This window comes from Cyrtonyx montezumae, unplaced genomic scaffold (assembly GCF_038088225.1).
Source record: "Cyrtonyx montezumae isolate F1298 unplaced genomic scaffold, pur_monq_1.0 scaffold_3, whole genome shotgun sequence".
NCBI lineage: Eukaryota > Metazoa > Chordata > Aves > Galliformes > Odontophoridae > Cyrtonyx > Cyrtonyx montezumae.
In genome coordinates this window covers 101,011,927-101,036,518 of record NW_027072034.1, presented here as the reverse complement: position 1 = coordinate 101,036,518, position 24,592 = coordinate 101,011,927, and the positions used below count along the sequence as shown (strand labels likewise).

The window sequence follows — 24,592 nt, the reverse complement described above, 5'->3', positions numbered from 1 at the left end:
CGCTCCATTGAGCAGCTTCCTTAAAGCCTACAGGCACCAGATCTGAAGAAAATGTAAGAATTTCCTGCATGAACAAGACCTACAATGTTATTTCAGCTACTCACCTGACTAGGAGCATAACAGCATTCAAGCCTTGCTATCTGATGTGGACAAATGGAAAAACACAAATTGATGCAGATGGAGGCAGCCACTGCCTTAATGGTGTGGGAGGCACAGGCTGTGGGAGAGGAACCTCTCTCTGCACCTCTTCACAGCTGACCAGTGCAAAGCTGCCATGGAAGCTGGTGCTGGTACATGATGTGTGAGGGAAGCTGCAGGGAAGAGCGGAAAAAATTAGGCTTCCTGCATGGGAAGTTCCCTTGCCTACGCTTGCCTGAAACGAAAAATATGGGCTGCCTCAGCTCAAGCTGCCTCTGTTAAGCTGTTCTCCTGCTCCTCCTCAGCACAGCTGGGGCTGTCACTGCCACCCACAGCATGGGGACAGCTGGGGTTGTCCCCAGGCGTGTGCATCCACCAGGATCCCCTGCAGAAAGGCTGCCATGAGCAGGGCCTCCTCCCCTCTGGCACGGCCCTTCTGTCATTGTCCCTGCACTTCTCAGGGTGTTAATTACCAGTGACATTTGCTTGAAAAGGAGCTCCGTGTTCTCTCAGAGCTGCTCTGTTCCTGCTGCTCATCTTGGCTATGAGATTACAGCTCTCAGTTCTTGAGGCCTCTGCCACGCTGCTATCAATGGGCAATAAATAGTCCTGGCCAATGGTGCTATGCAGACCTTGCTGCCAGGCAGGATTTGGAACTCTTGGTCCCAGTGCCCACAGGTACAAAAGTGATGTCAGATTTTCTCAAAGAAGCCCAGAACTCTCCTGCACTTGGTATCTGGCAGTGGGCTCCTAAAAGGTGCACCAAGCATTGCAGGCTTTGTGCTGCAACGGGGTGGATGAACTGGTACAGCGATGGTTGGCTGGGCAGACTTTACAGACTCGGAACTTCAAGGAACTCCCCATATGAGCACCTGTTAACACAAAGCCCCATATCATTTATTCACAGTATATAAAATAAGGAAGTATATCCTGTTTAATGTGAGTGATATTCTGATAATAAAGTACAAGCAAGAGAAGCAACAGCAAATATGAAAGCCCAGTGGAAATGTTTGAGAGAAGGACACATTCTGTTAAATGTCAGTTCTCCAGAGTCAGGGGGAGGCCAAGAGCTGCAGGTAACAGGAGGTTTGGGGATTTTGCAAGGCTAACCTGAAAGGACCTCTGCTTCCTGCCAGGTATTCGGTAAAATCGCACTGAACGATACCACAGAAATCAACCGCAACAACAACTTCCAGACCTTCCCCCAGGCAGTGCTGCTGCTTTTCAGGTGGGTGTCTGACAGCTCTGGATTGTGTCAGTCCGGGACTGTGATTTCTCTGCTCTTGGGCACAGTTTATCTCCTTCCTACACATCATGCTCACAAGGTGAGTAGAAACATGTTGTCCCTTGGCGGGAGAACCTAGGAGCTGTGCCAGATGAAATGACCGTTCTGCTAAGCCTCGTGCCCTGCCACCTGCCTCTGGTCAGCACTAAGTGCCCCAGGGAGGGAACCAGCTCCTCCTGCTCAAAAGAATGGCAGACAGCTGCTGTCACACCATGACACTCATCACAAACTCCTCCTTCTTTCAAACCAAGCCAATATGATTCCAGCTTGTTTTAGCGGGGAAAGGGGGATGAAGCCCCAGGCATGCTGTGGTATGGCCATGCCTAGCTCAGTTTGCACATCATCCTTCTCAAGCTGAGGTCAGGTGTGTTAGGTCCAGGGAGGGATGCTGAAGGTGGGGAGAGAAGAGAAGGATGGGGAGTTGGTGTAAATGTAACTCTGTCTTCGAGACAATTTTTCCTGTAATACATAGCCATGTCATGCACATCTCAGCAGAATGTGAATTCCCAGGCACTGGCCTCACCTGCTTGTAGTTGACTTTAGGAGAGCAGGAGAAGGTTGCTAATGTGCAGCTTCCTCCCATATCAAGGGTCACTGCTGTCTTCCCTTACCCTTTTCTGTGCCCAGGTGTGCCACCGGCGAGGCCTGGCAGGAAATCATGCTGGCATGTCTCCCAGACAAGAAATGCGATCCAGAATCAGAGCCAGCCAACTCTACTGAGGCCGACCACTCCTGTGGCAGCAGCTTCGCTGTCTTCTACTTCATCAGTTTCTACATGCTCTGTGCCTTCCTGGTGAGTTGGCCACAGCACCTGAAACTTGCCCCCATCAGCCTGACCCCTGCCTCCCCTCAGTGCTGCATAGCAGAATGATGGCTTCAAAGATGTGAAATTTCCTTGCAGGCGCTTTCCTAGTAGCATTCCTACCATGAGCATTCCTCCTTGGTCCCTGCAGGTCCCACCTCTCCCGGCAGTGTGGGGGGTGCTCTACTCCCACCCCAGTTCTTTGTGCACAGCAGAGAAGCCTCCTCCCCTCTACCCCTGTACAAGAAAACCAAATTAGCATGTAGTGGGCTGTGCTGAGGCTAGCAACGCCTCAGCCACACTTCCCACCTTCCCTCCTACCTTCCTTCTGGCTGCCGAGCAGGTTTTTTCTCCCCTGCCAGCAGCAATGACTGTGAGAATACACATACCCCACTTGCATCTGCTCCGTGTTGACAATATGGCATTGCTCAGAGTGACAGCACATGTTCTGCAGTGCGCATCAGTGCATAAAACTCTCGCAGTGAACAGCAGCAAGATTTTTAAAATGTTGGTCTGAGGCCAACATTAAATTTTATCTCAGCCTCACAACCCATAGAGGATAAATTCCAGGTTCTCTACCACTACCCTATTCTGGTGGGCAAAGAGACAGATTTAAAAAAGCCCTCACTGCACATCTACAGCACACTTGGGCCTCATCCTCATCCATACAGTTGCTGAATGCTGATCAGCTGAGAATGTCCTGTCTTGGGATCTTCCCATTTAAAATGTGGGGCTGACATGCAGGATCAGAGAGAAACCACCCCCTCAAATGACCTCCTAGATTTACAAGTCCAAACCTAGACTCTGGTAAAGTCTGCTGTTACCTATGTCATACACCAAGTCATCTTTGTCTTTGTTTGCAGATCATCAATCTTTTTGTAGCTGTTATAATGGATAACTTTGATTACCTGACACGGGACTGGTCCATTTTAGGACCTCACCACCTAGATGAGTTTAAAAGGATCTGGGCAGAGTATGACCCTGAAGCCAAGTAAGTAACCCCTCCTGGATAGCAGAGCTCCTCAGGAGAACAGGCCCATGGTTTTCTGTTCTCCAGACCCAGTGCAGTAAGTGCCACATTCCTTCTGCAAGAACCCTTTTTTTTTATGCAAGAATCTTAAAAAAAAAAAAGTACCTTCCATAAGGTACTGCTGGTAAATCCAGAAGCCAGCAATGCAATGATACGCACACAGATCTCAGCACCTGGGCTGCACCATTACCTGGCAGGACACTGTTTTGCTTTCAGTCAAAGGGGAGATACAGACTACTTAGTGAGGGGATACCAGAAAATTTAAGAGAGGGTTTGAGGGTTGTTTTACTGGTGCATGTGTATGGGATACTGAATCCAAGCTATGGCCCTTCTATTTTGCTTTCTACCCACAGAAGAGCTACTGTGCTCAAATCTCCATTTTGTCATATGTCATGTAAGCCCATCAAAACCAGTAGCTTCACATGAGTGCATTACATGATCTGCAGGGTTGTATTAGCAGACTTTCAGGGATTTAAAGTTACACAAGAACAACTCACACGAGAGCTTAACTGACATTTGGTATTACATGCTCTGCTTGACACATGCTTAGGCTTAAAGTGCATTTAGATCCCTGTTGCATAACAATGTAGTTGACAACTGTAATTGCAAAGTCCCTTCCATAGTGCAGAATCCAAGGAAAGATCTTAGTGTGAATGAAAAACAGATCTCTCCAGTTCTGGATGTGGAGACATAGTGTCAAGATTAATCTGGGCTCAGGCTCTGCAATATGTGAGGCAAGTCACATTATCAGAGTGATACTTAAATTGAAACACCTCTTCCCCATCCAGGGTGATTGTCCAAAGAGAATTTCAATGTTGTCAGGGAGCAAGTGGAGCATTCTAATAAATATGCTGTAAGCTTACAAAACAGATGCTACTATTTGTCCTTGTTTGAAGGCAAGACTGCAGCAGCTGAAGCCATATAACAGAAATATAACCTCATGAGATAATATTCTGTTCATCGCTGTCTATAGGTGTGCTCTTTTTAACTATTCCCCTTCGATGTCCCATGGTTGAACCTCCACTCCTCCCTCCCTGAGAGAATTCTTCCTTTGAAAAGCCATTTACATCCAACTGCTGCTGTCTCAATTGAGGCACTTAAGGACTTTGTTTTGCACCGGCCCCAGTGACAGCCCAAGGCATAAACAAGTATCAAAAGACAGTGGCTCGTGATCTGGGAGGGAAAGCATCAAGAAAAAAAAGAGACCCTTTGCACCTCTGTAACTGCTATAGCCCTACAGCCAGGAGGCAAGTAAGCAGTCATAGATTTAGAGCACGTCAGTGGTGTGGGGAGAACTCCAAACTGTCTGCACTAGGGAACTGCAGCTTTCGAAACACTGAAGTCAATTCTTGCAAGTATTGACTTGTGTATCACTGACATCTGTGCACTCCATACTGGTAGGAGTTTTGTGAGTGCTGGGCAAATCCTGAGGAATGCACTGAATACAAGAACCTGAAATAATAACTTCAGTTATGCCCAGGAGCCTGGAGAGATCTCAGTGGTACTTCTAGCAGCATCTGCATGGATCGCCTGTGGTAAGGATGTGATCCTCACTATGCTTTCTTCTTTAGGGGAAGGATCAAGCACTTGGATGTGGTTACATTGCTCCGGCGGATTCAGCCTCCACTGGGCTTTGGGAAGCTTTGTCCTCACCGGGTGGCTTGCAAGGTAAGACACAGCAGCTTGGAGAAAGCTGGGAGTCACGTGAAGTTGTGGTATCAAACACACATATCAAGGACAGATTTTCTGTCTTGCTCATTTCCTTGGTTGTGAGACTGCAGCTATGGAAAAGATTCTCTCTAGTAAATATTGACATGTTTATAACCTTTATGCTTCCTTCCCTTGAAGGTACTCACAAGACCCATAGTTTGTATGTGGCTCTTGTAGTTGTTTTTATTAATCTCAGATCACAGTACAAAGGCCAAGGCATATACACAGAAATGTCATCGTGTGAAATTGGTGTTAGACAGAGCTCAAACAAAATCAAACCCTTAAAGCATTAAGAGCTCAAACTGAGTCCCTGGTACCTCACCTCCTAAGGCTGAAGTAAGGATGGAAGATCTGGTAAAGGCTACATCTTGCCTTGGATATATGTCCTTGGTCTCTATGAAGTTCATCCTGCAGCTGCAATGGTACTCAGCATCCACTCTGTCCTACATGGCTTTCAGTAATACCACAAGGTGGGCACAGCCCTGTTCTAAAAAAGAAGGAAAATGGTTCAGTAAAGCAGACCATCTTTCAGGTCCAGTTAATCCTAATCAATTCCAGCCTGTCACCAGTTTCAGCGAAGGCTTCTAATTCTGTTTACATGCATTTGTACTGGGCACATATTTAGTGCAGATGAACTTGTACTTGAACTCCTCATGAGGTATGAAAAATAAAGTTTGCTCAAATGCCTATTGGCCACTGGGGAAACAAGGGTAGAAAGTGATAGACACATTGAAGAAAAGAGAGTGTCCAGCAATGGGAGAGAGATCCCAGGGCAAACTCTCAACACAGCTGGGACAAAAGCTGCGTATGACGAGTACTCCTATGATCATGTAACCAAACCCACATGCTATAGATGCTCAGCTGAGAGCGGTGGCAGCTCTGGAGGGCATCATAAGCATGTAAGGAAGAACAGTTCAGTCCATGACAAAGTAAGATTGCTCTCTTTCTCCTTATTCCACAGCGTCTTGTCTCCATGAATATGCCACTGAACAGCGATGGAACTGTCATGTTCAATGCCACTCTCTTTGCGCTGGTCAGAACTGCACTGAGAATCAAGACAGAAGGTAACGTGCTTGCTGAGTGCAAGGGTAGCTGAGTGATCTTCAAACTGAAGTGTGCTAAACTGGAATTCAACAACATTTTGTGTAAAGTGATCCCAGTTATTAATATGCAGCATAAGGTAGAAAAAATCAGTGTAAAGACGTTTGAAGGAATAATGCCTTCTAAAAAGTGTCTCTCTCTCAATATTATCTAGAAAGCTAGTGCTTCCATTAGCACAAGTCCACATGATATTGCAGTGATAGTGCTGTTGTAGGCCCATGGACAGATGAGAAACAAACTGTTAATATATTTTCTTGGACCAGTTGAGGCAAGCAGGCAAAATTTGGGCTTAGCTTGTCCTCTCTGTTACACTTTTATCACCTTTTATAATAAAAGATACTGGTCCTGAGTCAAAACCTGGCTTGATAGATTAATTAGATATTCTAAAAGAGCACATGAATGTGTGATTCACAGTTAATCCTCATCTCAGGAGCTGCTACATTACATTTCTGGCACAGGAGAGCACAAAAAAAAAAAAAAAAGATTGTAGGATTAAAAAAAAAATAGTAAGGCTTTGAATCTTGTGCTAAGCAAAACTTGGCTGTAGACAAAGAGGTTCTCCTGAGGAAAAAGCCGATTGCAACTCCTTTACAACAACTTGTACCTTATGAAACAAAGGCCCAAAAAAAAGGCATGATTTTCTTGTTTGTCTTAGCCTTAGTCTCTCAGAGTCATCACCAGTGAACTCCCAGGAAACCAGCTAACTGCTTGCTCTTTGCTTTGCAGGATTCTGTAAGTGGCTAGGGCAGGAGTTTGGAATTCAATCTCCTGAGTCATATTTCTGTCTTTGATGCTTTCCAGCTGTTTCATCTTCACCAAAGTTATTTAATGTTCATGTCTTCACTACATCATATTAAGAGAGCTGCTGGCTCCTCTTCAGTGAGCAATAAGAAAACTTGGAGAAACAGCACCCTTAGAAAGAATATAGTAGTTTAGTCCCTTGTAGTTTATGCTTTCAGCGGGGGATTCTGGCTGATGGTAAGTTGAATTCAACTCAGCAGTGTGCTCTGGCAGTCAGAAGGGCCAACTGTACCCTGTGTACACCAGGCCTGGCACTGCCATTGGGCAAGGGAAGGGAGTGTTGTCACAGGGAGCGCAAAGGCAGCACTGAGCTCTGCTCTGTGTGACAGGGCCCGAGGGAACGGCATGGAGCTGTGTCAGGGGAGGGGCAGCTGGGGGTTAGGGACAGGGGCTGCTCCACAGGGCAGCGGGCATGGAGCAGGATGCACAGGGCAGTGGGCACGGCCACAAGCTGCTGGAATTTGAGGAGTGTTTGGACACTGCTGTCAGCCATAAGGTTTGGATTTGGGCTGGTGCTGTGTGAAACTCGAATCAGTGACCCTTGTGGATCCCCTCCAACTCAGGGTATTCTACAATTCTACAGTTCCTTGAGGTAATTTCAGGATAGGGCTGCAAGGAGCCCCAGATCTTCAGACTTCTAGCTGAATCGTTACCAACAATTATTTGTGTTCTTCAAGGAGCAGATTCCCATTATCTGACCTCTATTCTCATTATATTTAACCTGCACTGAATCTCAGAATTTGGAAGTACTGGATGAGATATTTGCTTTTCAGAACAAAGTAGTGTTATGGTTCCCTTGTTTCTGGCTCACAGAGATAGTAACACAGTCACCTTCACCATGAGATGACTGTGTATATTTAGGAAGACAACCCTTCTTTGTAAGGGGTCTTTAACAGTCACCTGAGAACCTCTTTGCCCAAAACTTTCCACTACTTTAAAAGCGCTGGTGCTTTCCTCCTGAGATTGCCATGCTAGACATGTGAAATTGCTCCTCTGCGGGCTCTGGCTCAATTCCTGTCTCTGATGATTTTCACCCTGCAGGTAACTTGGAGCAAGCCAATGAAGAGCTTAGAGCAATAATTAAGAAAATCTGGAAGCGCACCAGTATGAAGCTGCTGGACCAGGTGGTGCCTCCTGCAGGCGGTGAGTGCAGGATGCTGTCCCAGTCTGTGAATGTCTCTCTCTTCCCTGCCTGATGTGTCCTGCCACACCTCCTAATCATGAGATAGAGTACAGGGGTCAGGATTTCTTCTACAAGCCGTTATTACCTGTTTACCTGGTTTATGTTTCATCAGATTGAGATCTGGTTTTGCCTGTACTAACATATATATTCAGTACATGTATCTATGCTGAAAAATCAGAGGAGGAAGAAGGACATTTAAATATGACTTAGAAATTTTCATTCTTAGATCTTACCCCACTCCAGTTGTAGGCATATGCTCCCTTGGGCATTACTTAGGGACAAAGGAAGCAAACAGAGCTAAGTAGCGCCAGGAACAACGTGGACTTCATGTGACAGTATAAGAGAGATGGTTTTAAATTCATGTTGAGGATGCAGCCCCTTCTTGTAATTTCTTCATATTTAGCAAAACTACCTTTCCTATGGTTTATAATTCCTCCTTTACTCACATAACTGCTTTCTACTATGATACCTATAAGATATATGGACATGGGGACAATCCTCAGCAGTCTGAACTAGTGAAACTAATTACTGTAGGTTTCTATGGCGCGTCCCTGCTGGGCTGTAATTAAGCAGGCCTCCAGGCTCCTCCTTTGCTAGGCTTCTTAGAAGCCCAGATGCATGGGCATCCACTACATCCCTTCACTGACCTTCCAGGTTTTTCCAGGGACTGTCAGGTGAAATACCACTTGGCAGCTTGTTAACAGCTGCAACCATATCTTGAAAGCTTGCTCAGCCTCTTCTGAAGTCAGTGGACTGTATCTTATAAAATTTCTGGTGGGTCTGAAGAAAGGAGGAGAGTTACCTGAACAAAAGCTGGATGCACAAATGGCTTATTAGCAACTCATGTTGATTAAGAATATAGTAAGGACTGAGTAATGACTGCATTTCTGGGGCGGGTGATCATTTTGTTTCTCTCACACTCATACCAGATGCAACAAGACAGAATTTCAGTGTAGAGAAGGGCCAGATCAGATCTGGGACGGATGGTCAGTCACATGCTGTTAGTGAGAACAGACATGGAATATGCATTACCCCAGGCTGTCAGAAGAGAAAACAGCATGTGCTGACCCAGACTGGGAGGTTACTGCTACAGCAAGATCACATGTAATAAATCAGTATTAAAGACTACAAAGCTTAGAGGCACTTCTCCATAACCAAACTACATCCAGAGATGCATAGTGATAGGCATTCTTCACCAGCAGAGCCCATCTGTCCAAATACCGTGTTCACCTCACCTCCTGGTTGCTTACATAAAGTTCTGGCTGTGGAGCAGTCCCTTCCTTCATTCAGCCCTAATGTCATGAGTAGCAGAGAAGTACTGTGGTGCCTAGTGTTTCTGCTTTGGATTGCAAGTCTCCCCTTAGCAAACACACAGTTTAAAATGATATGCTTTTTTTAATTGGTTGGGTTTTTTTGTTGGTTTTTTGTTTTTGTTTTTTTTTAAATGTCCCTTTCCAGATGATGAAGTGACTGTTGGGAAGTTCTATGCCACTTTCCTGATTCAAGAGTATTTCCGGAAGTTCAAGAAACGCAAAGAGCAGGGCCTGGTGGGCAAGCCTTCCCAGCGCAACGCACTCTCCTTGCAGGTGACAAACGGGCACAGAATGGACAGGGGTGATACGGTTGAGGCATTTGACCCCCCTTCCCTCTCAGCCATTCTGGGGGCTGCAGTGGGCTATCCCCACTGGAAAAAGAGTCACTGGAACAGGGTCAGGGATAGCATGTTGCCAGGAGGCAAAATCAGTTAAAAAGCAAAAGCATATCTGGGTTCCAGGGTCATCCAATGGACAAAACATCACCTCCCTGGAGTGGGCTCCAGTCAGTGAGGGATTTGAGCACTGTCCAGATTCAGATGTCAGAAGTTTGGCTTTGAAATCTTTATTTAAGCTGCTGATTAAAAAGAAGAAATGTTCAGAGGTGCTAAGTACATGGTTCAGCTGGAACTGTGGCTGCTCTAGGGCTTCTGGTAGTGGATCTGAGAAGCCAAAGTTGAAAGCTTGCAGACTTACTCGCTCAGGCCCATCCGTCTGTGGCTTGACCTGTTGTGATGAAACTGAGAGACTAGCAAAGAACATTTCTGAGTTGGATTGATAAGAGTTTCTCATTCTCTAAGCTGGAGATAAAAGAACTGAATTTGTTGGTATTATTCTAGAAGTTGGGCAATTATATGTAAAGCAGAAAAGCATCACCATGCTTAGAAGAAATAGCATTGCTTTTGTACCTCATATAACCACTCGGAGATATGAAGCTCTACAGTTTGCTGTTTTGCAGGCTGGTTTGCGCACACTTCACGACATCGGTCCAGAGATCCGACGAGCAATCTCTGGAGACCTGACAGCTGAAGAAGAGCTAGATAAGGCTATGAAAGAAGCTGTTTCTGCTGCCTCTGAAGATGATATCTTCCGGGTAAGTGCTAAACAAATTTACAAGCTGAGGCTAGACCAGTAGCTCAGCTTAAAGGGTTCTGGGTGTTTTTGTACGCAGTCTGTATTTCTGCTGACGCCTTTGTTTTCTAGTAGGACCTAGAAAACAAGAAAGACTGGTGGAGCCAGATCCTAAAAATTTTTCATGGTTTTTATGCCATTTTATTCTTACTAGATGTTTGCACTGTATTAAATCTAAATGAAATCAGAATGACAGTGGCCAAAATGTCTGAAAAAACACTAAGTTCAGCCATCTTCCTGCCCATATAGTACTTCAGCTTTTTGCTTACTCTTCCTTTCAGTAGTACAAATATTGTCCTTTCAAAATGTATCCCAGAGCCCAACAGAAATCCTGCAGTCCTGGACATGAGCAATTACCCAAATCTTCTCTTTCTTATTTCATTCTCATTCCATCTAATTTTACCCTCTGGTAATATTTCTTCTCCTTCGGCATGTCTCCCCTTTAAATCATTTACAGAAAGATGCTGTCTGTCCCTCTCATAATTCATCATCCAAACAATAGATGACTGGCTTATTAAATCTTTCTTCATTTCTTTCTTCAGGTGATTAATAGCTACTAGTGCTCTTCTCAGATTTCCCCTTGTGTCTAGTTACTGTTTTGTAACTGTACTGTAAAGACCAGAGAGCAGTAACCTCATTCTTGCCATCCTAACCAGCCACGCACTCCCAGGGCTGGTGGGAGTTATATGGATACTTTTGTCCCACCCGTGTATCTGTACATTTCTTTAAGTCCAATCCTATGAAATATCATTAAGAGATGACACTTTCATGGCCTGTCTGTACAGGTCCCTCTGACAGAGAAGTCCATGCACTCTATCTTCTGGCACAGAGTGGTGTCCATAGTGCCCAAGCTGGTCCTCACATTTTCTTCCCCTCAGCAACAGGCTCAAGAGGAAATAACAGGGCCCTTGCACATCTTCTTACTGACAAAGGGAAAATATTATTTGTTTCTCTAACAGAGAGCTGGTGGCTTGTTCGGAAACCATGTCAGCTATTACCAAAGTGATGGCAGGAGTGCGTTCCCTCAGACGTTCACCACCCAGCGACCTTTGCACATCAATAAATCTGGCAACAACCAGGGAGATACCGAGTCTCCATCTCATGAGAAGTTGGTGGACTCCACTTTCACTCCCAGCAGCTATTCATCTTCAGGCTCCAATGCAAACATCAACAATGCCAACAACACTGCCCTGTGTCGCTTCCCAAGCCCACCCAGCTACCCCAGCACTGTCAGCACGGTGGAAGGCCATGGGACTCCATTGTCACCCACCATACGTGTCCAAGAAGCTCCTTGGAAACTACCTTCCAAAAGGTAAGCATCAAAGCACAGAGTGGGCCAATGGACCAGGGAGAGAAACATGCATGCCAACACCAAAGTACTGCTGCCTAGCTAAAGTCACTATTGCTCTGCCTGCAGCCTGGATTGAGCCTTCTGGTTCTCCACTTGTGCTGAAACTCACAGTGCAGCAGATATGCATCCACAGACCACTGCAAAACAGCAGCAGCCCCACTGATCAGCACACTTGATTTCTTCAGGCTTTATCATGAACAAACTTTCTTCAGGCTTTATCATGAACGAAGGGAGCCTTATTTATCCCTTTTTCACCAAAGGGAGGTGTTTTATCAGCTGCTAACTGAAAGAAAAAGGAACTGCAACTCATCTCTTAAGGATCCAGTGAGGGAGATCTGTGGAAGTCAGTATTTTTTATTTAGTGCATCATATCCATTAAGCAGTCACCAAAGATATTCTGGGAGGAGGGAAGCAAGGTTTTTGGAAATGAAATACTGAGTAAGGCAAATAAAATCCCCTTTTTTGGGCATCCTTCAGGCTGTCTACACATGGATGATGAATGCAAAAGAAATGTCCCTTTTTATCAGTGTTTTTTTTTATGTTTTTAATCATTCAGTGAAAACAGGATTGAGCTGAAAATTGTTTTTTTCAGCAGAGGGCAATGCAAAAAGGTGGATAAATGCTGCTCCAGATCAGGACAGAATATAAGATGGAGGAAATTCTGTGGGTGCAGCATTACTCAAGTGAAGAATCTAATGGCTTTTCTACCTCCTGCCTACATTGTGGAGGCCACAGGAATTATACACCATGTGTTATCAGCTGCCCCCACTTGCTGACTTGTACTGATGTGACACTACTAACATGGTGTTCTTTTCTCTCTTTGCTTCCTTGTGCACCTTCCTTGAATTAGGACGCACTACTACGAAACACTGGGACGGTATGTGTTCTTTCTCATACTCTAACACTCTCTGGGTCTAAAGCCCATTGTTCGTCCCATTGAAAGTTCAAATCCGAAATAATGCTGAATATAAGTTCCTCTTTTTTGAGTCAGTAGGTTGAAAAAGAGTTCTAGTGTTTGCCGTGACAGCTCCAGAAAATACTGCCAATTTAGAGCTCTTCTGCCCACCATGATGCACAGACTTTTTCTGGCTGGTTTCTAAATTGTTGGGGTTTTTTTTAGTTTCTAGCTGGGATCACACATGCAGGCACTGGCCTCAGCACAGTGCAGTACACCCAGCCATGTTCACACAAAAAAAAATTTTTTGGTTTTGACTAAATACACACTGCTGAATAGGGGAAGCTGCCATGTAGTATGTTCTCCCCTTTGTACCTTAGAAGTTTTTCTTTCTTCCCATCTCAGAAGGAAGATCCCTCCAGCACTGTCCTTCAGACTGTTCTGTACCATGCATATACTCTTCGCTCCTAGTGCTTTTTGCTTGAACCAAATGAGAAAATAATGTTTCCTGTGCAGTCCCTGAAAGATGAGAAAACCTTTACCACACTGCTTTCTTCTGTGAATGCTAGTCAAAACTGACTCTAATACCTCCATGTCAGTATTTCAAAGATTCATGCTACCCTCAGATTTTACTCTACTCCTCAGAAAACAAACTCAAATGAAGTGAAATATGAGGGCCAAGACTTGAATCAGAGGGGCAAGGTGGAGCCAAGCAGGGAGTTAAGGTTTGTCATGCCAAGGAGTTTCTGAATTCAGGCAGAAGCGTGATGAGAAGAAAGGGAGAAAAGGTGGAAAACACTGGAAGAAATGAGGACTTGAAGAAGAGGCAGAAGGGAGAGATGATGTAGAACAAAGGATTTGAGTGACAGATGCAATACACCACAGAGCTGAGAAGGGTACTCTCTGTCATGGAGGCTTCTTTTTGAAATTCATAACCAAACCTTTTGCAACAAGATAAAAAGCTGTATTTCCAAGAGCCCATCTCAGATTTTGCTTCAAGTTCACAGCCTTGGAAAAGTTGTCAGAGTGATATGCACGTGTATAGAATACATGTAGTCACAAATGACAATAAAATGTTTCCAGTATCATTCAGTATTGACATAAGAAACTTCCTCTGAAAGAGGGCACAGGCAGTGGTTGTTGCTTTTGTATTTGTGAACTCTGCAGTTGTGTTCAGTGACTGATTTTTCTGTGATAACTCTTCAACGCTGTAATAAACTGAGACAGATGGAGCCTGTCATTCTTGTCTCTATAGCAGGTTTTCTTTACCGTCTCTGTATCTTGACTTGTCTTTTTTGCTCATTAGCTCCAGTTCCAGAGACAGCCAGCTGGCAATTGTTTGCCAAGAGGAAGTGTCTCAGGATGAGACTTATGATGAAAATTTGAATGAAGACATTGAGTACTGTAGTGAACCAAGTCTGCTCTCTACTGAAATGTGAGCTCTGCAGCTTTAGTCAAAGTGAATGGGTGGTTCTTGAATTAAGGGGGAGAGGTGGGAAGACGTGACATTTTTCCACAACATTTTCAATTTATGGGATAAGGACAGAAAACTTCAGTCACACATTTCAAATATCAAAAAGCTGTTCGGCCCTGAGAAATAACAAAATAACATTGAAAAGGAGACCTTTTGGATCTTTTGCCTAAGATTTTCCTTCCCCTCTGCACGAGACATCTGGATGTGCAGGGCCTCCCCACTATTCACCTGTAGTGTCTAATGCTCCCACATCTCATATTTAGAGCATTCTCTGCCTCACAGTCTCTGTTGCTTCACCTGGACCTGTTAGCTAGCTCACATCCATTTGATAGCATGATTTTCCTGGCTTTCCTGCTGGAAGAGGGATTGTTCTGTCTAATATGAGCTGCTTTTCTAGAATACCTTTGCTCTCCTTTCCAGGCTCTCATACCAAGATGATGAAAACAGACAACTTACTCCACCAGAAAACAACAAAGGAGAGGACACCCGGCACTCTCCGAAGAAAGGGTTTCTGTGCTCTTCAGCACTAGGTAACATCTCTTCTCAACATGCCAGATGTGTTCTCCTCTGCCTTGGCTGAGGTCTTACATCTTGCTGGAGAAATCCCAGCACGCGCAAGGAGAGGTGTTGATGTTTGATACATTTAGCTATAGAGACCAAGAATCCCATGGCATGCATGTGTTCTTGATCAGGCAGGTGACTCTATTGACTTTATGCTCAGTCAGTAGATAAACCTGTGGCTGTTTGGATAGTGCATGTGATCTGTTTGATTAAACCTTTGTATAAATTAGAGAAGTTCATTAGAGCTCTGTAGGCTCTCCAAACAATCACTAGGGAGTCACCAGATGGACTGGCCTTGTGTATATGGTGTTCTGTTCTGTGTGTATTCAGCAGGGAGAAAGGAGGGGTTGTCTCTTTTGTCTGCTACAAGGAAAACAGTGAATTTCAGTTTAAGTTAATACAATACAAATTTGTTTAGTGCTCTAATTGTACCTGGAGATGTTCAAGTGCTGAGTCTACAGACTATGCTCAGGAGAAATCCATGAATCACAAGATTTTATGAAAATAAAGTAACATTCATATGCTCAAAAAAAAATCTACAATAAAATGAGATATTTTATGTAGAATATTTTTCAGCCTTTTTCCTGAGCACTGGTGTGGGAAAAAAAAAAAAAGAGAGAGAGAGAGAGAGAACATAAAAAGAATCCTGCATATAAGATTTTTCTAATATATAAAATCAGACTATGTAGTGTATTGTTTAAAGTGATATTTGCCTCTACTTAAATCCTTTACTAAGAGTTCACTTAAATCTTTACAGATGCTTGTACAATTGAGAATTTTAGGAGCGTTTACTTTACTTCAAATCTTAAAATATTTGTCAGTGAGAATTCATCTATCTATCTGGAAGGCCAAATTTGTGGACAGTCCTTCGTACAACACCAAATTAATTACATTCTAGTGAATATATAGCAATGTAATTCTCACATTATTACCTTGTTGTTGTTGTCAAGAAAGAGAAAACATCTGCATGGTGGCTTCAGTTCTCTGTGCTACAACAGATATTCCCTCCATTCCCCAAGAGATCCTGTTCTCAACACGTTAGTAATATCGATTCTTACTGTTTTCAGACTTTGAATTTTCTTTCCTACATTACAAAAACATACAAAATATTTTAGTGTGTCATGCAACTTTATCTATCTTAAATAATGGTTTTATTTGCCACAAATTGAAGCATAGGAAGTTCCACACAGATGTGCACGGGAACTCCTTCACAGTGCAGTGACGGAGCAGTGGCACAGCTGCACAGAGAGGTGGTGGAGTCTCCTTCTCTGGAGATGTTCAAGACCCACCTGGACGCCTACCTGTGCAACCTGGGCTAGGGAGCTGCTTTGGCAGGGGGTTGGACTCAGTGATCTCTAGAGGTCCCTTCCAACCCCTACAGTTCTGTGATTCTGTGATTCTTCAGAAGTAAAGCCTGTGCACTTGCACACTTTGCAGTACTCTGAAATTCCTGCATAGGGAGCACATTTCTCATAATTACAGAAGTAAAGCTTACTTTTGTATCAAGGAAACAATGCAGATATTTTAATAGTTCCTCTCAACATCTTTTATTTTCTTTAAAAATTATATACTTTTTCTCTTCCCTTCTTTTCAATTTACTGAGAGCACCACATCTATACATACCCAATGCTTCATTCACCAGTGAATTCAACCACTGAATTAATTCACTTCCACTTGATCTTGCTACAGACACAGCCTCATAAACTGTGGTATGTCTGGCTGTTAAGGGAGACAGGTCACATGCAAGTGGGAGGCCAGTGTCACCTGAGCAGCCACACGTCTCCTCCTGAACATTGGGCACAGCCAGGCATAGTGCCAGGACCTTGGTTACCCTGTTCAGCCCTGCCAAGTTTTTTGCCTGAACCAGAAAGATGTGAGAACACTTTAACTGCCTGGAACAATCACAGAATCATCCAGAACTTTGTATTGCAGTCTGCTTGGAAGATACTGTCAGTTGGCCCATGTCACTCAACTGTGTTTTCCTCGAAAATTAAAATCAGCAACACAAATACAAGTAACCAGGAAAGGGTACAGTGTGGAAGGAAAGCAGATGGAGCTTAACTGTGGGTGTCTTTCCTGTCTCTCCAGTGGGACTGCAGTAAATGAAATTGAACTCAGGTTATCCATAGTGTAATATAAGTGATGGACATGGAAATTTTTGATGGTTGTTTCAGGTCGACGAGCATCTTTTCACTTAGAGTGTCTGAAAAGACAGAAAAACCAGGGCGTAGATGTCTCACAGAAGACAGTTCTGCCTTTACAAATGGTACATCATCAGGTAAGCTTTTCATAACCACAAAGGGCCCAGCAATGCAACTGAGAAACTACCATGTGCAATGCCTTCATTTGCATCCCAGCCAACTTTTAAACACCATTTGAGGTAGTTTATCACCATTCTCATAGGTCCAATTTTTAGAAAATGTAGTTGTCATCACACTCCTTTCAGCATTTCTTTTATCCCCAGAATTTTAAAGGGACAGATTCTTTAGAGTCATCAGAGTTATCATTATGTCCATTAAAGAGCAAAATAGAAACCTAGCTATCAGATAAAAATAACTACCCAGATTGCATTCTGCTGTGCAGTTGAACTGGCTTTGACAGTAGCGTGCATATGAGTCTATTTGATATTAATGAAAGCTAGCCAGTAGAGTTTATTAATCATTTAAAAGATAAACTGATTACATGTAATTAATCAGCCTCTTAAGACCTTTGTAACTGCATTCAGCAGCTTACGAGTGTATGCCTAGGCATGTATCTAGATGGCCAGTCAGCTGTCATAGTCCAGAGTAGATGTGTCTTATTTTGATGGCATCCCTGTCACCATAAAAGAAACAGGTGCCAATGGCAGCACTAGTCCTGCAACGTGGGGCATCCTGCTCCACGTACTCCCCCAGGGCAATGCAGAACAGGGGCATAGGAGCAGAAAAATGCCACCTGTCAGGAAGAGGAAGGAGTGAGAAGTCGCAGCAGCTGGAGGAGTGAGAGGTGAGCGCACCTGGGATGCTCTGTGTTTTCTCACTTCCATTCCTGGCAGCAGCAGCCAGTTATACTGTAAGGATCAAGTTCCAGAAAGAAGTGGTCTGCAGAAATCTACAGCTGTGGCAGCATGTCTGTTGGGACAGGGTACAGAGAACAGTTCTCTGCCTTCCCCGTAGCAGTGTCAGTCCTGCAGGCAGAAGGGACACATGCCTCCTACCTTCTCACCCCGCCTGACCAGTAGAGTCACCTCCTACCAATCTGTACAAAGAGGATGGAGCTTCTTCACCCTTCCTCATCCCACCATGCAGCTCCAAATCTAGAGGGACAAAGCTCTATGCACCCCACCATCCCCCAGCCAGACTGCAGGATCATCATGGCATCTGGCCTCCAGCTGGCAACACACAGCAGTGTTAGTACTATACAAAGTCATCTGCCTCCTGAAGTGCTTAAAATGAGAACATGAAGTGGAAATGTTGCCTCTGCTAAGCACAGTGGATTTAGTTGTTTCTGAAGGCTTGAAAGAGAATTCTCAAGAAAAACTGATGCATAATGATATGTAAATATATATACAGTTGAAAAAGTAATCCCTAAGAGCTTTTTTCAACCTCCTTTGTACCTTACATTTTGGTTAAACACCTTGTATGTGTTTCTACTAAGCTGAAAATCTGGTTCTTTTGTCCTGCCTGACAAATCTAGGGCTCTTCTTAAAGTCCCCACACTGTAAGGGACGTGCTGATGCCATCGCAGCCTGCAGGCTGTGACTTACATGATTAATTTTTAAGGGCTTTCTTCCTTGATAATACTTGATAGGAATCTGACACACAATTCTTGAGAAAATCATGGTGAACTTTGCAGGTGACCAGTAATCAGTTCTTTTGTTTGTCTGCAGCTGAAATCAGCAGCACAGCACGCTGATAGCAGTTCACTGGAATTTCAGTGGCACATGGATTGAGCTTGACTTAACTTGAGATATCCTAAAGTTAGCTGTTCCATTTAAACCAGTCAGTTCAGTCCCACTGTGGTCAACAGTGGGAAACAGCATCTCCAAAAGGCAAGTGTAATACACCTTGTCTAAGTCTCATCCTCCAGAGAACATTTTCGAGCAGGCATTCAAGAGGCAGAAGCTTTCTGGTGTGTCTCTGCCTGATTAGCTTAGGCTAAACCCATTGCTTTGAGACAGCTGAACGGGTTGGAGACAAACTCCAGCCTGATCAAGAGGGTTCTCTACAACACAGCCACGTTTTATTTTTTCTGTGTGTTTATTCCTTTGTTCATATTAGCAGTGAGCTGTGTGAGATGAGCTGCTGATTCTGATGGCATTGCTTGTGGAACAAGCAGCAGCCACCATGAATAAGGCATCAGATCAGCTCTGTGCAGCAAGGGGCTTCTTGAGAAATTTGTTATCAAAGAAGACTGGATGACTCAGGGACCATGACTGTAACTGTGGGAAGGGCTGGAAGGCTCAAAGTACAATCATCAGATATTGATCCTCCCACCCACAGCAGATGCCTTAAAATCCAGTGGTGTTTTTATATTATTGCCATCTGCTGACACACCTAAAATTCACATCTGGTATCCGTTCAGGTTCTACAATGGGTGCTTAGAAAAAGCATAATTGGCAATAAAAGCTTGCAGTATGGGTGGTGGCAGCATTGGAAAATGAAGCTCTGTCACAGCCAGTGGAGAAGAAATGATGTTTCTGGCAGGGCTGTGGGTCACAGGGCTCATCCCTTCTGTCAGCATGGTGGGCTCTTGGTCTGGTGCTTGGCACTGGCAGAAGCTACACCACTTAAAGGAAAATCTGCAGAATAAGTTTGGAGAAACATTCCAGGTGCTGGCAGCTATTTCACAAGCCTCATAAGAGTCACTAAGGTTGGAAAAGACCACTAAGATGATCTAGTGCAAGACCCTCTGAGCCTTTTGTGTGTAGCTTCTCCAGTGCTGTGCCATCCCAGCCCTACAGTTTGAGCGAGCCCTCACTCCATGTGTTCCCCTCTCTCTGCAGGCATTGGCGGTGGCCGGCCTGAGCCCCCTCCTCCAGCGAAGCCATTCCCCCACCACATTCTCCCGGCTGTGTGCCACACCACCCGCTACACCCTGCAGCCGAGGCTGGCCACAGCAGCCCATCCCAACTCTGCGCCTCGAGGGGGCTGAGTCCAGCGAGAAGCTCAACAGCAGCTTCCCCTCCGTGCACTGCAGCTCCCGGTTCCCCGACAGCTCTGACTGTGGAAGCCCAAGGAGAGCCAGGCCGGTGTCTCTCACCGTCCCCAGCCAGACGGCAGGGAGCAGCAGGCAGTTCCACGGCAGTGCCAGCAGCCTGGTGGAAGCGGTAAGGCCACAGTGGTGTGGGGACATGGGCCATGTGGAGGTTAGTGTAGGAACCTGGGAGGGCAGGATGCAATGCAAAGCCAAACCCCACCTCTGAGCAGGGGTCAGCAGCGTGAGTGGGAGGAGAGAGGCCACCAGGGCCAACATGGCCTACGGGGGGATGTGGTAAGGGTGCATTAGTGCTGGTGATGCAAGGTGCTAACGTCTGCCTTTGTCTCTGGTTCCCTGCATCCTTCTGAAGGTGTTGATTTCGGAAGGACTGATGCAGTTTGCTCAAGATCCAAAGTTCATTGAGGTCACGACCCAGGAACTCGCTGACGCCTGCGACATGACAATAGAAGAGATGGAAAACGCAGCAGACAACATTCTCAATGGTAACAGCAAGCAGAGCCCCAATGGCAACCTGTTGCCTTTTGTTAACTGCAGGGACGCAGGGCAGGACAGTGCAGGCGAGGAAGAGGAAGAGGTGCAGAACCCGGATTGTAGAAAAAGTCAGGAGGAGCTGAAGGACAGCAGGATTTATATCAGCAGCCTGTAGTTGCCAGGGCTGGAAGCGATGCTGGTTTTTTATTTGTTTCAATGTTCCTAATGGGTTTGTTTCAGAAGTGCCTCACTGTTCTCGTGACCTGGAGTAACCGGAACAGCGTTCTTCATTCATTTCTGTTGGGACGAGTCGCAATGTTGGGTGGTGGCAGAGAGCTTGTCAGGAGCGGATAGGACCCCGGCACGTGTCCGCCTGGAAAGAGCGCGGCGCCCAGGAGGAGAGCCAGCTCCCTCTCTTTCCAGTCCCTGCACAAGGCACGACGACTGCCTCCCAAGGGCGCCCCAGCCAAACGCGCCCGGCCTCCAGCGGGCATCCTTCGACTTTGCTTGTAAAAATCATTTTGCACATGTTCCATCCGAGCCTCACCACCCCTGGCCACCCTGGCCCCGCCACCCAGGCCCGGAGGACGCAGCGCCGCCAAAAGGGGAGCGCGAGGACTGCGGCAGCTCCTGCTGTTGGCCAATCAGAGCTCGAGGGTTGCTCGCCAGCCAACCCGAGCGCGGGCAAGTCACCTTGCCGACCAGTCAGAGCTCAGACAGCCAGCTGCGCCAGCCAATGGGAGAGCAGGAAGCGGGCCAGGCATGGGTCTCTCCTTGTCCCGCAGTTCGGTGTTTCCTTGAGAGCATGTTGCGGTTTTTATTTTGACTATTTTATTTTTATTATAATTTTCCAGAGGGAGAAGGGAGTGTTTACAAGGTTCTGTAACCACCTACCTTTTTTTGTTTGGGTTTATTTTCACCTTTGCAGACGTTATGTTGGTTTGACCATGTTGTATTATTTAAGCCAGGTTCTTTTCTCCATTGGGATTTGGTAGAAGCATAATGCTGTAGGCGAGTTTTACCAACCACTATGTACACCAAGACTCTGTCATTTGATTTGCTAGCGAGCAGAACCTCCTTTTTTTGTTGTTGTGTTATCATATAATGGCAGCGGCCATGTGCTTGGCACAGCCCCATGAGTCCCAAGCACCAATGGGGCCACTGGGATGCGGCACCGAAGCAGCACCCGCTGTTGGGAGGGGAATCAGTAACTCTTTGCATCTTCTGTTCCACAAGATATGCAAAAACAATGCAATAATATTAATTTTAAAATACAATCGTAAGTCGTGTTGGCATTAAAATTGTATAGAAAAAAAAATTTACGGGGTGGGGGGACAACCAAGCAGAAGGCGTTACGCTTCAATATATTCTGTGTGATGTTTTATTGCATTGATGATGTTTCTGTTGAAGAAACCGTTATACTTGAATTCAGGTCAGTTTCAGTATTTTTCAAATATTTTTTTAAAAGGAATTGCAATTGTGCCAAGCAAATATAACAAATCGAATTAAGTTTGTTTAAAAAGAAAAAGAAAAAAAAGAGTCACTTCTTGTATATTTTGCTGCATGTCAAGTGAATCATTTCGTATTTGGAATGTGCCAAGCTTTACCTTTGAACTTTTAAGTGCTTTTCTACGTGTGGTTGGGGACAGGGGTACTTTTCTTTTTTTTTTTCCTTTTTTAATTTGTACGATGAACAAAGTGTACCTGGTGTAAGTAACTATTTTGCAATCCACTGACAGGCCGAACATTAATGATTTTGCATATCTTGTGTTCATTACCCTTCCTCCTAAGCCCTTTAAACATGCACAATGACGTTGTTGGTAGAGTACCTTTCTTCCCGAGGCTGGGACGTTTTGTTCAGGCTTCATTCTCTTTCCTTTTGCTCAGCCTCTCCAAAGGTCTCTTCCCACAAGAGGGTGGTGAGATCCCCAAGCCCATGTGAAAGATCCATCCCATGTCTTCAGCTGGCATCAGCAATTCAGGGAGGAGAAAAGCACCTGCTTGCAGATTGAAGTTAGAATAGCTCACCCTGATGGTTGTTAACAGGATCCTCGAATAAGCAAATGCAAATGGCAGAATCATTAGCCAAATAAATTTGCCTAACTCTGGACTGAAAACATCGGGTAAGTGAGGGACAGAGCTCTGGATCATTGCTTAGGAAAATTGCTGTGGTCTGGTCATGACACAGGTGTTTGGTGACTTCTGTGCATTCCCATGCATGTTCCCAGACCTTAGCATACGGGTCAGGCTCTAAGTTACAAAACATCTGATGGCACAGCATGTCCCAGATCTATTTCCCTGCTGCTGAGTGTGGACCTCTCCTGATTTACCTCACGATGCTACATGGCCCTAAGCCATGACAGAGGCTGAGAAAGCAGGGAGATATTATTAGATTTCTGTCTAGACTGCTGCTGGTTTTCTCCCTTTTCAAGATGTTTCACAAGCTTGTTGATGAGTGCTCAGAGGTGTGATCTGACTCAGAGCTAAACTTTCATTCCAGTCTTGAGCTTGATGTTTGAGAACATCGTTTATTACATATTTTTGTAATGTCCTTGGGTTTACTTCTTGACTTTGTTGGGGCCATTAAGCAGAAATTAGTGGAAGGTGTTTTTGAAAGTGCACTTTTTCCTTGTTATTTTGAACTGGCCAGTAGCAGCTCAAGATACCTTGCCAACAAATCCTCTTAAACTGGGGAAACGTGATGGGCAACCATCTGGGATCAGAGTCCCAATCCAAGTTCCTAGAGAAAGTAATCACTTGAAGTCTCATTTTTTTCCATCCCTCTTGTCTGTACGGATCGGCATGTGAGCACTTCTCCCTTTGTGAGTTTGCAGTTGGTAGTGCTGCAGTGCTCCAAAGCTGCTTGAAAGGAAATAATGCTGTGCTGGCTGTTTCTGAAAATGAAAGCAGCAAAGGGGCTCCCTATCTCATTTTCCTCCTCTGTAAAGTCTCCCATGGCTCTTCCAGTAAGAGACAGAGGTACTCCTTTCTCCTGATTAACAAAGTACTGGCCTAGAGCAGCAGAGGCAAGGGGCACTCTGGATGTCTGCCAGGACATGTCATCTTTTAGGATTTTTCCTGAAGGGAAGAAAAAGTATGGAAAGTACTGTGCCCTGCACAGTGCTAGTGAAAGTGGTGGATCCCTCATGGGTCAAAGTTGACAGTAGCTAGGGAAATCTCAGCTGTCTGACGGAAAATGGCTTAGGTCCTGCAGAGTAGGAAGTGTGTGGCTTGCAGAGCATGCAGATGCCTTCTGCTGTCTGAGGGGCAGGTGTTCAGTAGAGCCATTGCTGGTGCCAGCTGTGCAATTTTCTCTTTCTGGGGAGGGTGGCTTTTTTATTTGTTCGTTTGTTTCCATTTGAGGTACACGCAACGTGCACATTGTGACAGGTCTGAGCAAAGAGCTACTGCCTCCTTCAGGTGAGGTGGAGTCTGGGGCAATGAAAGCGGGGCAGGCATAGTACCTGGGGGTCCTTCCTCTCCTGGTGCATGGGAGTAGATTGTGGGTACAGTCACTGTGCTGTGGATGGAGGCCACGGAGGAACCAAAGGCCGAGGAGTGGCATGGAAGGAAGGAGAAAAAGGGGAAAACGATCTACTGTTTGCCACTGAGCATCTCTGACTTGCAGGAGTACACTGCAGACTAAAGACGTTTCTTACAAAACAACAAACCTCATCCCTTTACCACTCCTGCTCATTACTTCAGGCAGTACTGGGCCAGCCACACCGGGTGCATTTCTTTTTTCTTCCTTATTCTGTGTGGCTGATGTGACAGGGAAGCAAGCAGAACTCGTGGTCCAGAGCTGGAGTTTCATTATCCACAGACCTTTTTTGCATCACCTGCCTCTTCAGCTGGACATACGTGGATGATGATGGCGTGGATGCTGCTGCAGGGTCCATCCTGGTTTGTTACCTTGCCCACTTCACCCAGCATGGAAGGACAGCCAGAGAGGTGCCATGTACAGAACCTCATCTGTTTCTGCTTTGTTTTCTGACTCAGAACCCTGCCCCCAGTGACTATGACAACGATGATGAAAACAACAACAAAAAAAGGGCAAATGCATTTTTTACATTTCTTGATAATTTCCAAAGCAATGTATCATTGCTTTCTTTAGACTGACGCCAATATAACAGTTGTATGGGTCTCA

At 45.2% G+C, this 24,592-nt stretch overlaps 1 protein-coding gene across 1 annotated transcript in view; it reads left to right on the top strand.

The window, feature by feature from the left end:
- CACNA1C (calcium voltage-gated channel subunit alpha1 C) overlaps positions 1–24,592 on the top strand; it is a 463,683-nt gene extending 439,091 nt beyond the window's left edge. The window contains exons 35-49 of the mRNA XM_065742562.1: positions 1,275–1,366; positions 2,051–2,216; positions 3,089–3,216; positions 4,827–4,923; positions 5,927–6,029; positions 7,909–8,010; positions 9,509–9,636; positions 10,322–10,456; positions 11,454–11,806; positions 12,696–12,722; positions 14,047–14,175; positions 14,635–14,744; positions 16,950–17,053; positions 19,760–20,083; positions 20,324–24,592. Of these exons, the coding sequence (XP_065598634.1) occupies positions 1,275–1,366; positions 2,051–2,216; positions 3,089–3,216; positions 4,827–4,923; positions 5,927–6,029; positions 7,909–8,010; positions 9,509–9,636; positions 10,322–10,456; positions 11,454–11,806; positions 12,696–12,722; positions 14,047–14,175; positions 14,635–14,744; positions 16,950–17,053; positions 19,760–20,083; positions 20,324–20,620 (2,295 nt within the window). The 3' untranslated portion in view covers positions 20,621–24,592. The remainder of the gene's footprint in view (positions 1–1,274; positions 1,367–2,050; positions 2,217–3,088; positions 3,217–4,826; positions 4,924–5,926; positions 6,030–7,908; positions 8,011–9,508; positions 9,637–10,321; positions 10,457–11,453; positions 11,807–12,695; positions 12,723–14,046; positions 14,176–14,634; positions 14,745–16,949; positions 17,054–19,759; positions 20,084–20,323) is intronic.